We start from the raw sequence: 11,964 nt of genomic DNA, 5'->3' as shown, positions 1-11,964 counted from the left end.
TTTACGTTTTCCATTTTCTTTGTTTATGTTAGGTCATTTACAGCAAAAGGGTGTTTTACTATCACAGAAACCATCCTTGTCCTGGTAACTATCATATCTTAGGAAACTATTGTGCACCAGGTTGAGGGCAGGTGGTCCACCTATACAATCCTATTTAATCCTCATCACAACCGGTGACGTAGATATTTTCAGTGTACAGATGAAGAAACTGAGGCTCTTGGAGGCAGGCAAGCTGCATCTGCTCGCCCAGGTGGAACGTGGCAGGTGTCACGTTTGAAGCCACATTTGCCGATGCTCCTGGTCTCTTGTTTCCCACACCAGGCTGACATGAAACATCCAAGAAAACCAGCCAACGTAACGAGAACGTAACACGAACCATCCCACTCGGAAGTGTTTTATCTTCATAGATTCTAAATTCTGCAATGGAACAAGTAGTTCGAGAAAAAGATCACGCAAATTCCAAACTCTGTGGGCTAAAGGCCTGTGCTGAAGGCAGTCTTCAGAACAGCTACTACCAGAGCGGAGGTGTCCAAGACGCGGGCTTGCGCCCACCGCGCCCCTGGCTGGCCTGGCCGGGTGGCAACTGCTTCCACCCACGCTTCAAACGTTAAGACACCCCGGTCCCTCTCCCCACTCCCGCCCCAGGCGCAGAGCCCAGGACAGCCCGGGCGTCGGAGGCGTCGTCCGACGGGCTCAGCCCCTGCCACGCGTTAGCTTTGTTTCCAGAGCTTTTCCAAACCTGGCCTTCCAAGTCTAGCAGTTCTTGCACTCAGAGGTGCAAGGGACGCGACCAAATCGAAGACTGGCTGGCCGCGCGCCCTACGGGCCGGCTGCGCTCGGGCTGCGGCGGCGGAGGGCGGGCCCGGGCGGGGACTGAGTAGAGTGAGCCCTTGGCCCTGCGGGCGGCAGCAACCTCTGCACTCCTGCATCGCGGCGCGCTAGACACATGGAGTCCCCGGAGAAGCCCGGGGCCGGACCTCGAGACCCGGAGGCCGCCCCTAAGCGCCGCGGGCCACGCTGCCTGCGGCTGTCCAACTTCCAAGAGGAGCTGAGGGCGCTCCTGGTCCTGGCGGGCCCCGCGGTGAGTCCGGAAGGTCTGGGAGCCCATTGACCGTGTCGCCCCGTGACCGTGTCGCCCCCTGTGACTTGGGAAGGGTGAAGTAGAGTGAGCTGGAAGTGGCGGGCGGCCGCCGGGCGCCAGGGGCCGGGGTGCTCCTCTCAGCCCCCTGCGCACCCTCGGGCGCAGCCGGCCAGCGCTCGGCTTAGGGAGACTGCTCGCCTGAAGGGGCTGGTCCTGCCCTTCTCTAGGTGCGTATTCCGCCGAAGCAAGCAAATTACCCGAACCGCAAAAACACTTGGGAACTTTGAAAACTAGCAGCCCTGGAGCCGAGGAGTCTAAAATGTCTAGCGGCAGAGAGGAGGAAGGTGAATTCTCTGTTTTGGATTAAGAGCTCCAAAATATTCCTTTTCTAGAGTCAACCGCTAAGCGAGGAAACAAAGGGCTTTCTGCCCCACACTGGCCTCCCCGCAGCTTTTGCACTCAGAAAAGTTTTCGGTTGAGGTTGGGTTTTTTTTTTTTTTATAATTTGGTTAGGGCTCTTTCTGCGTTATGTAAAAGTAACATGGATTTTAAACACCACAAGACCCACAGAAAAGTAATCCCATCCCTGTTCTGCCAGTTTGGGTGGTTTTTTAGTTAACCGGGTAAGAGAGCCATTACTGGACAAGAACCCTGTGTGATTTTATGGTGCAAATAAGCCTTTGGACCTGGACAGACGTTCTGCATCTACAAAGCCTCCGCAAGTGTGCCCTCTGGCACCGTGACGCCTTAGTTTGGGGGAACTTGTGATACTCACTGTGGTAGGCGCAGTGGCAAAAATAATGCCAGGGACAACGACATGAAATGAAAATCCACCCAGCAGGAAGAGAAGTTCATGAAACTCTGCAGAAGGGAAAGAAAACGCATGATCTGGAATATCTGTCCCTGGGGCCCAGTGCCCTGCTCTGACCTCAGCAGGTGGGTGAGGAAACCCCAGGCTTGTCCCCTCTCCCCTTCTGCTCAGTGTCTGTGACAGAGGGAGAATGACTGTGCTTTGCCTCAACACTCCCCTGCAGAGCGGTTGTGAGAGAGGTCTTCACAAGGCCGTTACTGCTCTGACAGTACAAAAAATAAACAAACGAGGCAGCTTTCTGAGCGCCGCCCCCCCACCCCCCCACCAGCCAGGACAGGTTCTTGTCACTGCGACTCCAACAGTGAGCTGGTTTCCTTGTCCCCTTGAAGGAGGGGACTTTCTTGGTCTCCAGGGATGGGCACTACACTGACTAGCTGAGCCCCTTGCGCTTTCTGTTTTATATATATATATGTATGTGTATATAACTGTGTTAAGTGCAAACATAATATATATGCCTTGTAGGAAAAATAGAAAACCAGGATAAAGAACAGAAAACTCTGAAGTTTCACCACTGAGAGATAATTTGGAAATTTTCCTTCCAGTTTTGTGTGTGTGTGTGTGTGTGTGTTTCTATGTGATGGCTTTACCTAGTGAGGGCCTAGCCTTCTGGCACCTGTTTAGTCTCTTATGAATTGTTGATGGAGCCCCTCCCACTCCCATCCCTGTTCCTACCTGCTGTGATTTTTCTGTCTCCTCAGAGGCAGGGAGAGGGGGAGGAAAAGATGTCTCCTTTACCTCCCATGCTCAGAGTCGCATGTTCCACTCTCCAAGGCTCCACCATACACTAGGTAGGAGAGGATGCCTGGTCTGGATTTCCTCTGTGTGATCTTCTCTCTCCCACTCCCTGTCTGCCTTACAGGCCTCCCATGGTAGCACTGACCCACTAATATCCAACTGGATTTGATGTTAGCACTTACCACTCTCCCACTGAACTTTAATGAGGCCTGGGGAGAGAGAATAATGCATGACAGAAAGGGAAGTGTGAGGTGTACAGTGCACACCTGCAAAGACGTTATGGATACATTTTTCATTTATCTGAAGAAAGCCTTAGGAGACTGTATTTGTAGGGAGGAAAGGTGCTAGTAGAAATGGCCTAGCCTCAGGCATTACAGCCATGCTTTCTCTTTGTCATTAACACCTCACTGCCAGGCTGAATTGTCAGAAATCTGAGAAAGGATTCTCAGGAGGGACTGCCATTCCCCACAGGCATGGGCTGTGCACAGCATGGCAACGGATATTAGAGAGGGGCTGTGTGTGAGGGCGCTCGATTCCATTTGTGTGGAGAAAGGAGTGCCTGGGAGCCAGAAAACTTTTATGGCTGCAGGGCAGAAAGACCTTTTCCGTTGGGGGAGGAGCGCCTGGAGAGATTGGCTTGACTGCATGCAGGCAGAGAACACACTAAATGAACATGCAGGCTAAGGTTTGACCTTTATCTAGTAGGCAGCTTGGCTGCGTCAGAGTCACTGCCAGTTCTGGCTGTTGAAATAGTAGTCCTTGAGACATCTGGGGGAGCAAACCAGTAAGCAGGTGGGTAATTCCCAGGGCACAATAACGTACCCTGAGGTGGGACAGTTCTGGAGGGGCTGGTCCTTGACTAGCTCATTTTGATTGGATGAGTATTGGATAGGGGTGGGAATATGCAAAACAGATCCCTCGGCCCAATAGACATCAGAATCAATCTTTTCAGATAGGCTTTGGCTTGGCCAATACCTTCCGCAGGTGATTGGTCTGTGCAGGAGTCACAAGCTGTGACCAAGAGCTCACCCAAGAGGTTTGAAACCAGGAACTGAGAACAAGTACTGGTTAGCAAATAGGAACTCTGGGCCAGGATCCTCCCAGGACTGAAGCTCAGGAAGAGCCCCTGTACTGGACCATTTGAGCATTGTGTTTCGGACCTTTCATCTAGGTGACTTCATTGTAGTCATTTGCCACTTAATGACAGGGATACGTTCTGAGAAACGCATCCTTAAGCAATGTCATCCTAATGCGAACATCATAGAGTGCACTTACACAAACCTATATGGTATATCCTACAACACACCTAGGTTATATGATGTAGCCTATTGCTCTGTAGGGAAGGAAACATTTTCCTTTTGACCCTTCTGGGTTCATGGCTGAGAAAGCCCTATAATAAAAGGTCAACAGGGGAAAAACAAACTGCAGTTTAATAATATGTCTATCTCCTGTATACATGGGAGAGACCCAGAAAAAGGGAGTAACTCACCAAAATGGCTGAAGCCACCACCTTAACTAACATCTGCCGCTGCAGACAAAATAACATATTGGGGGGAAGAATCAGTTATGGAAGGTTACCAAGAAAAGCACAGTTAACAAGGGTCAAGTAGTTGTACAGATTTAAGTCTTTGACTTCTTCACAGATAAGAGTTTCTAAAGATGAGGTCATTCCCTACCTGATCTTCCAGGGTGATGCCCTTGCCCATGGAGATTTTCCTCACAAAGTAAATGCCTTTTACCAAGGGTAACTGGTTCTTGGTTTTCAGAGTGCCTTCTTTGTCTGCTGTGTCTTAAAATTAACCAACCTAAAATAATCCTATGCCAAAGAGTATTTTAGTGTGAGAAGTTGTCCCCTACACCTCCTAGACTATGACTCTGAACAGCATGTTACTGTACTGAATACTGTGACAATGGTGAGTATGTGTGTAGTGAGCTGCACCAGAGTGGCGAGCTAGAGCAGCACAGGCTTTATGGACACCTATGGCAATGCAGTATGGAGTCGCTATCAGCCATGACCATGATGTTGAGTGCTGTGTCAAGACTGAGGTTATGGGGTGTAACAAACACCCCAAACCACAAGTCTGGACACAGATATGGGTGGGATCTCTACCCCTGGCGGGCTGTGAGAACTCACAGCTCTGACCACCCAGCGCTCGAGCTTGGAGCCCTGACACTCCCTGAGATGGGGCCACACCACAGCCTCTGGGCTTGAGACCACCCCTGTCTTTCTACCTGCAGACTCAGTCAGTGACTGGAACTTCTCTCCAGAGGCTCTTTCTCTGCTCGCTTCCCCTGTGTACTGTTTCCCTCTCTGTGTGTAACCTGAATGTGACTATTGACTGATGGAGAGGGTCTCCCCTAACAAACCTAGTGCTGGGGAGAGGTTACCGGTGATGCTGGCAGTGACACAGCACCAGTGGTTACCGGTAAAGCTGGACCTTGGCTTTTGAGTTCTGTGGAAGAAGAGGGGCCACATATTAACCTGACAAGCTTAGGGGAGGACTGCGAGGCAGCCTTACAAACTCAGACCTAAAGCAACCACAAAAGTGGCTAAGAAAGGACCAGGAGGCACAAAGATCCAATTAAGGGCTTTTATTTGAGGCAGGACACTGTGATCAGGTAGGCTGAGTCTGAGCAGACTGCAGCAGCAAGGGAAAGGGCAGAAATGTTTTTACGGGTGTGTAGCAGAACCCCCAAGTAGGGTGGATCACCCTGCTGATATGCCCCAGGTGTCCTGGGTGTAGATTTTTAAGACAGCCTTCTCTGATCAGGGATGGCTGATTCTGGCAACAGAAAGTCTGGGAGATTTACAGACCTTGGCTCTGGGAAAGGCTCAGGGGAGAGGGGAGGAGCAGTGAGGATTCAGCTGGTTTCCAGCAGGATCCCAATGGCTATGCCTCAGTTGCTTCTGATAATAGGGAATCTCATGCTCAGGTATTTAGCCATGACGCATACCTTCTTTGCTCCAGTATAGGCAGTGACTTAGGTCCTTCATGTCCCAGTACATTCTAACAGGATGGTCTATAATGAAAACTTATTAACTAAGAGCAGTTCATGGTGGATAGTCATGTCCTAGGCCAGTATTTTTCCTTAACAAAAGTCAATGTTTACCTTAACTAAGCCTGTCTGTTGTCTTTTTGCATCGAAAACAGAGCTTTGGCATATCAAGGTAACTTCCCTTTTTCCAAACCCTTTGGGCACAAGCTAAGACCACAGATCCCCTCATTGTTATTGTTATCATGTTGACTGTTGACTGTTAACTATCCTGCACCTACCTATGTAAAAGAAGTGTGTGTCCATCATTTACCTTCTATCCAGTCCCCCGAGGTTTCCCCACTTTGCTTTCTCCTGCCTCCTCTAATCAATCACCAGTGGACTTCACGTAACCCGCTGTGGCTCCTCCTTTGATTCTAATGTATAAAGTAAAGTGCTAAGCTGCCATTTTCCAGAGCATTTCTCAATCCATTGATTGAGGTGTTGCTTCCCAGCAGTTATTATCAGTTTGGCTCAAAAACTCACAAACATTCTCTACAGGTTTGAATGTTTCCTATGATGACATTAACGTGGCACAATTGGCAGGATTCCAAAGAAACCCACCCAAGACAACCTTGCAGACCTGGACTGGTGCCAGAGACCAGCAGGGGCCCATTGTGCCTCCCTGGTTACTCATTTTGCAAAGGGTGAACTTGGTTGAGTTTCAGCTGGAACCCCGGACACCCTGTTTCAAGGTCTGAGGCCCTGACTTTATCCGAGCTGCTGCCTTAAATCCTCGAGGTGGAACTAAAGGTCAAGGGTTGACAGAATTCAGGCTCAGGCAGGACTGGAGGGAAGAAAAACTGGCTGGTTTTGAACTTTGGCTTTTTAATTGGTGTTGCTTTCTGAGAATATAAAGTGCAGACTTTACAGACTTTAAAATAAAACTAAAATTAACATGGGAAATTGTGCCTTGAAGGCCAGAAACTCCCAGACCCCAAACCTCATCAACTCTCCTGGAGGAAGCCTTGACTTGCAAGTGCATTACAGAAGTGGGAAGATTTCACTAGAAATGGTATCAACTTAAAATGGCCAAAATGCAGTTTTCTTTTGGTGCCTAAATTTTTTGCATGCAAAATTAGAAAATGCCGGCTCTAAAACTAGACTAAATGAATGGGAAGCATACGTTGATTTGGAAATCAAAAGTTTCTAGGAGGAACACAAATTTTTTTAAAAGTTAATAAATTTTAGCACTGTTTCTGAACTAAAGGAGGCTTCTGAAGCAGCTAATAAGTGTCAGTAACCCCCTCCTCCCCACTCTACAACTCAGACAAACCGAAGTCTGTCTTTGAAATGCAAATACCAGGTCTCGGAAAAACTCTTTCATGGACCATTTCTTAAAATGGAAAGTTTTGGCCCTGGCTGGCATAGCTCAGTGGATTGAGCATGGGCTGCGACCAAAGCATCGCAGGTTCGATTCCCAGTCAGGGCACATACCTGGGTTGTAGGCCAGGTCTCCAGTGGGGGCCATGTGAGAGGCAACCACACATAAATTCTCTCTCTCTCTTTCTCCCTCCCTTCCCCTCTCTAAAAATAAATAAATAAAATCTTTAAAAAATGCAAAGTTTTGGAAGGTAAATCTTATCAAAAGTGTTGGGAAAAAAACCTTAACCATATCTGATCAAATCAATTTAATTTATTTCAGCTATTCCTTTCTAAATTAGTAAATTTTGATTAAGGTTATTGGATATCTAGATATTTTGAAATGCTAAAATGTTGATTGCTAGGCAAGTCTTGGGTTCATCTGCTTTTGGCTTTTGTTGCAGAGAGGCTGTGGAGCGGGTTTGAAACTGTTAATGAGTGTCTTGTTTATAAATGTCTTTTTTAGAGGTATGTTTCTTAAAAGTGAGTGTATTTGCCACTAGAGGAATCTATGGTTCTACAGGTTATGAAATGTGTTCATAAAATCCATTTAGGGAGTACTGGCTGCTTATTTTTGGTTATTATAGGAAATGGAGTTTACTAAAAATTAAAAATTCAAATTAAGGCAGAAAGAAATTGCATGGTTTGCATAATAGAAGGCATGAGATAAGAATACTTTTGAGGGAAAAGGAAGAAAGTGAGTTATAAAGATGGTTATTTCTGAATGGATTAGGTTTGTGAAAATATAAGACTTTGTAAGTTTTTTAAAAGGTTGTAAGGGTTGTAGAAATTTGTGAAAGTTTTAAGTTTATTATCTTAAGTGGCTAAAATTGCCCTTGTCTTCTCTAGAAAAATTAGTAACTCAGATTATGTGTCTGGTCTTGATGTGTCTAGTTTTAATGTAATGTGTGTTCATCTGTGTCATATGTGTTTCATCTGTGTCGTATGTGTTGTGCGTTCTTTCCTGCCTCCAGACTGCATTACCAGGGCGTAATATTTTATTGGCTTAAAGAAATTAAAATACTTATATAAATTAGGCAGGATCCTGTGGTCTGGACAAAGTACTTAATATTCAACCTGGTTTGAGTTTCACTGATGTCTTAAAAATTTTTTGTTGTTGTTGTTCAATTATAGTTGTCCCCATTTTTCTCCCATTGTTCTCCCCTGCCCTGCCCTCCATCCCCAGATTTATGTCTTTTACAGTTATTGCCATGAAATATGTGCTTATTTACCCAGATTTATTAAAAAAGTTTTATGTTAGGGTCTTTTGGTTAAGTGTGTTTGACAAACCTTCCCAAATTTTAAATTTTAAGAGACTTTTTAACTGAATACTGGCTTTGAGTTGTTCCAGTGGGCCCTGGAATACCGCAAGGATTTATTCTCTCTCCTTATAGAGGGAAATTTTAAAAGTAATTAGACCTATTTGAGATGTGTGAAGTTACGGGGGAAGCTTTGCCGGAATAAGAGTAAGAATAACTATGCTCTCTTTGTGTACCTCTTTGCTTTCACCTGGGAACACTACAAGTTTACTTGGACAGCAGTGCCCCAGGTATATATGGAAGCATCTAACCTATTGCTTTAGATACTAGAAGCTGATTTAGATGATGTTAAATTTCCTAGAGATTCCACTTTAATCCAATATGTGGATAATTTAGTTTATACTCTAGGCATTTACTAGGTTCCCAAAAGAATGCAATAGAATATCAAAGGACAAACTCTGATTCTGTTTACCCCAGGTAAAATACTTTGGTTATCTGATATGTAAGGATATGCTACTAATCAACCCTGAAACACTCAGAGGAGTCTTGTCTTTCCCTCTTCCAAAAATAAGAAAGCAGCTTAGAGTATTCCTGGGTTTGGCTGGATATTGTCACAGTTGGATTCCAAATGTTTATTAATGGCCCAGCCTCTATCTCTTATTAAAATCAAATTGACCTTACCACCTTCTTGATCCTAGGAATGGTTTATAAGAAACTCCTTGATAATGCTGATTTAATTTGGTTTACAGATGGATCTTTGAAAAATAAATAAGAATATTACTGAGCTGAATATGCAGTAACATCCATGGTGGACACAAGAAAGTTCTTTACTTGAATAAGATCTGCCCAACAAGCTTAATTAATTTTTCTACCTTGCACTTGTCAATCGGCCAAAGATCTAATAGCCAATGTTTACACTGATAATAGCTATGCCTTTGGTGTACCTCATAACTTTAGAATATTGTCAAAGCAGCGAGACTTCTTAATTTTCTCAGGGCAGCCCATAAAAAAATGGAAAGTAGATTGCAAAACTGCTAGATGCCATACAAAAATTGAAACAATTGGCAATTATCAAAATTCCAGGTATTTCTAAAGCTGCCACCATGGGAGCAAAAGGAGAGTATTTATAGCCAACACTGCAGCTAGACAGGCAGCATTAAACAGCCAAGTTGTCCAGACCTGAGAATACCCCTTGATTCCTAGTAAATCAATAAAAACTCTTTTATAGTTCCAGCGGACAGCTGCAGAAGAAAAGAGGATATAGCAACAAAAGGGGCAACCTTTATCCCAAACAGATAAGACTTGGACCCAATCAGAAACCAACCCTACTTATATGAGCTTAATTACCTATACTGTACTTTAACATGTACATGAGCTAAAAGGAGAGTCCTAAAAGATGATTTCATGGAGTAAACAATGTTACTGGGAACCTCCTCCTACTGCAGCTCATAACGTATACAGCAAATATTCTCTGTCCAAAATACAGCCCAGGGAAATCATTCCATGGGGCCCAAGGACATTTCTCATTTCCTTTAGATCCAGGTATGGTCACTGGATTTTATCCAAATGCCACCATCTCGAAAATACAAAAATGTTTAGTTATGATTGTGTATGGGTTGAGACATTCCCTTGCAGGAGGGCAATAGCTTTAATGGTGGGTAAATTATTTAAAAAAATTAAATTAATTCCCAAATTCGGGAATTCCCTTGGAGTCAGTCACTGAGGGACTCCTTTACTAGATGAATGATGCAATCCATTTGTACTATTTGGCCTATTCTACAGTATTTTTATTGTGCCTATCACCCCTAGTTCTCTGGATTGGCAAAACATACAAGTGATACAATTAAAACTCAACTAGGCAGATCTTCAGAAGCTTTTAATCTCCCTTGACCAAGAGATTTCCTTATAGTGCTCCTCAACCTGAAATCTATGGATGGCAGCATAGCCTTTCTCCTGATGAAACAATCACCAGCCACCCTATAAATCTGTATGAAGGGACATGAATGAACTTTACTAGAAGGAGATTTCTTCATTATCATTAACCAGTTCATAGGGACTAATCAGTAACATTTCACATTGTACTCTTGAGAGGCACAGACTTCAAAGACCACAATATATAACCAGGAGATTTTTGTTCATGCGAAAAGCCATTAAAGACTCTCCAACATTGTTGGAAGGGGCCTTATTAGGGGCCTAATGACAAATGGATACCTGCCCCTGTCTCTGACACTCACCTCCATCTACAGCAGAGATCAAGGACTTTTCAAGGACAAGAAGCCGTTGACAACGAAGGCAGACAGCTCTCCTGACATCAACAAGGCCTGCATGCTCACAAGCTGGTGCTGCTATTGATTGAATGTACATAAATTGGTTTTTATATTATTATTATCCTTCTTATAGTTTCCTAATGGAAACTATCTGTCTTTCCAGACTCCCTCCCTTATTAGACACGAAAAATTTAATGTGGTACCTCCTAATCTTTCCCACCAACTAGACAATGATATTCTGTTTACCAGTCACGATAGTGAAGATAATGCTTTATTGACCACACATTTGTCTTTTCCTATCATCAGTATAAGCTTTGGTACATTTTTTTCCTGGATATATCTATTATAAAAGACCCATTTTGGACAAATACCCCCAAGAATACCTCTCTGATAATTCCCCTGGTAGAACAAATGTGGATCCACCTAGTTGATTGTTGTGTAGCTATAGCAATGGGTGATGAAATGCTAAGGAAAATATCTGGATGTGGTGGGAAAAGTTTGCAGTGACCTGCCCTGTGTTCTACTTCAGACTCACCAGCCATGTTCCTGTGGCTGGATGTCCATGAAACAAGAAAAAAAATCAGTGGGCCCTCATTTCAGAAATTATTGGGATTACTTGGTGGTTGATATGTCTGTAAATAGCCCACCTCCTTGTGTCCAGGAAGCTTGTGGGAAACCCTATGGAATACTCAAACTCTAGCTCATTTGGGGGTTCCTATGGCATGGGAAACTCAACATTTCTGGGGCCATTCATTATACCCCAACTGTGCCCTGGCGATAGCTACCCAATGGTAACAATATTCCTAGTGGATCCAACAACATTGGTCCTCTGAAAGAGATAAAAGGGATACTTGGAGGACTAGAGGCTGGCCTTAGGATTCTGGGGTAAGCTGAACTTGCAGTTAATGACCAACTCTATCTAAAACAGGTCATATAGAAGGAATGCTGTTTTAAGAAGAAGGAAAGGGGTGGGAGGCAGCATGAAAAGCCAATAAGGCCTTACTTAGCTCAATGGATAGAACAGACTCAACAGACTATAAAAACTTACGTGCAAACCCAACGATGGGAACGTGCCTGCACCCTAACTCCACAGGTCCCAACATCTATACCAGCGGTCCCTACGCTTTGTGGCACCAGGGACCGGTTTTGTGGAAGACAATTTTTCTTCCCACAGGAGGCATATCTCAGGTGGTAATGTGAGTGAAGCTTTGCTCCATGCTGCTCGTGCAGTCAGGTCCCAACAGGCCACAGGCCGACACTGGTCCCTGGCCCAGGGGTTCAGGACCTTTGGCCTATGCCAAAGCAAATAGAATCTGAAGTAGCTCTGAAAACAGTCGCCATCTATAATGGTTGCAG

General features: G+C 44.9%; 1 protein-coding gene across 7 annotated transcripts in view; it reads left to right on the top strand.

Annotated features, from left to right (window-relative positions):
* Nucleotides 1-888: 888 nt before the first annotated feature.
* The window catches only part of SLC47A1 (solute carrier family 47 member 1), a 64,243-nt gene continuing 53,167 nt past the window's right edge, over nt 889-11,964 (top strand). For 6 of the 7 annotated variants that reach the window (XR_006783986.1, XM_045824386.1, XM_045824385.1 and 3 more), the window contains exon 1: nt 889-1,081. Coding sequence is in view for 5 of the 7 variants with exons in the window: in XM_045824386.1 (XP_045680342.1) it covers nt 947-1,081 (135 nt within the window). In the remaining 2 variants the exon portion in view is untranslated. Of the gene's footprint in view, nt 1,082-1,103; nt 2,018-11,964 lie in introns of those variants that run through there. The other variant, XM_045824384.1, reaches the window with a different exon arrangement.

The sequence above is a fragment of the Phyllostomus hastatus genome, unplaced genomic scaffold, assembly GCF_019186645.2.
Source record: "Phyllostomus hastatus isolate PE091 unplaced genomic scaffold, TTU_PhHast_1.1 phas_scaffold_55, whole genome shotgun sequence".
NCBI classification, from domain to species: Eukaryota; Metazoa; Chordata; class Mammalia; order Chiroptera; family Phyllostomidae; genus Phyllostomus; species Phyllostomus hastatus.
Note: the sequence above shows the minus strand (reverse complement) of the source record. Positions and strands in the feature narration are given on the sequence as shown.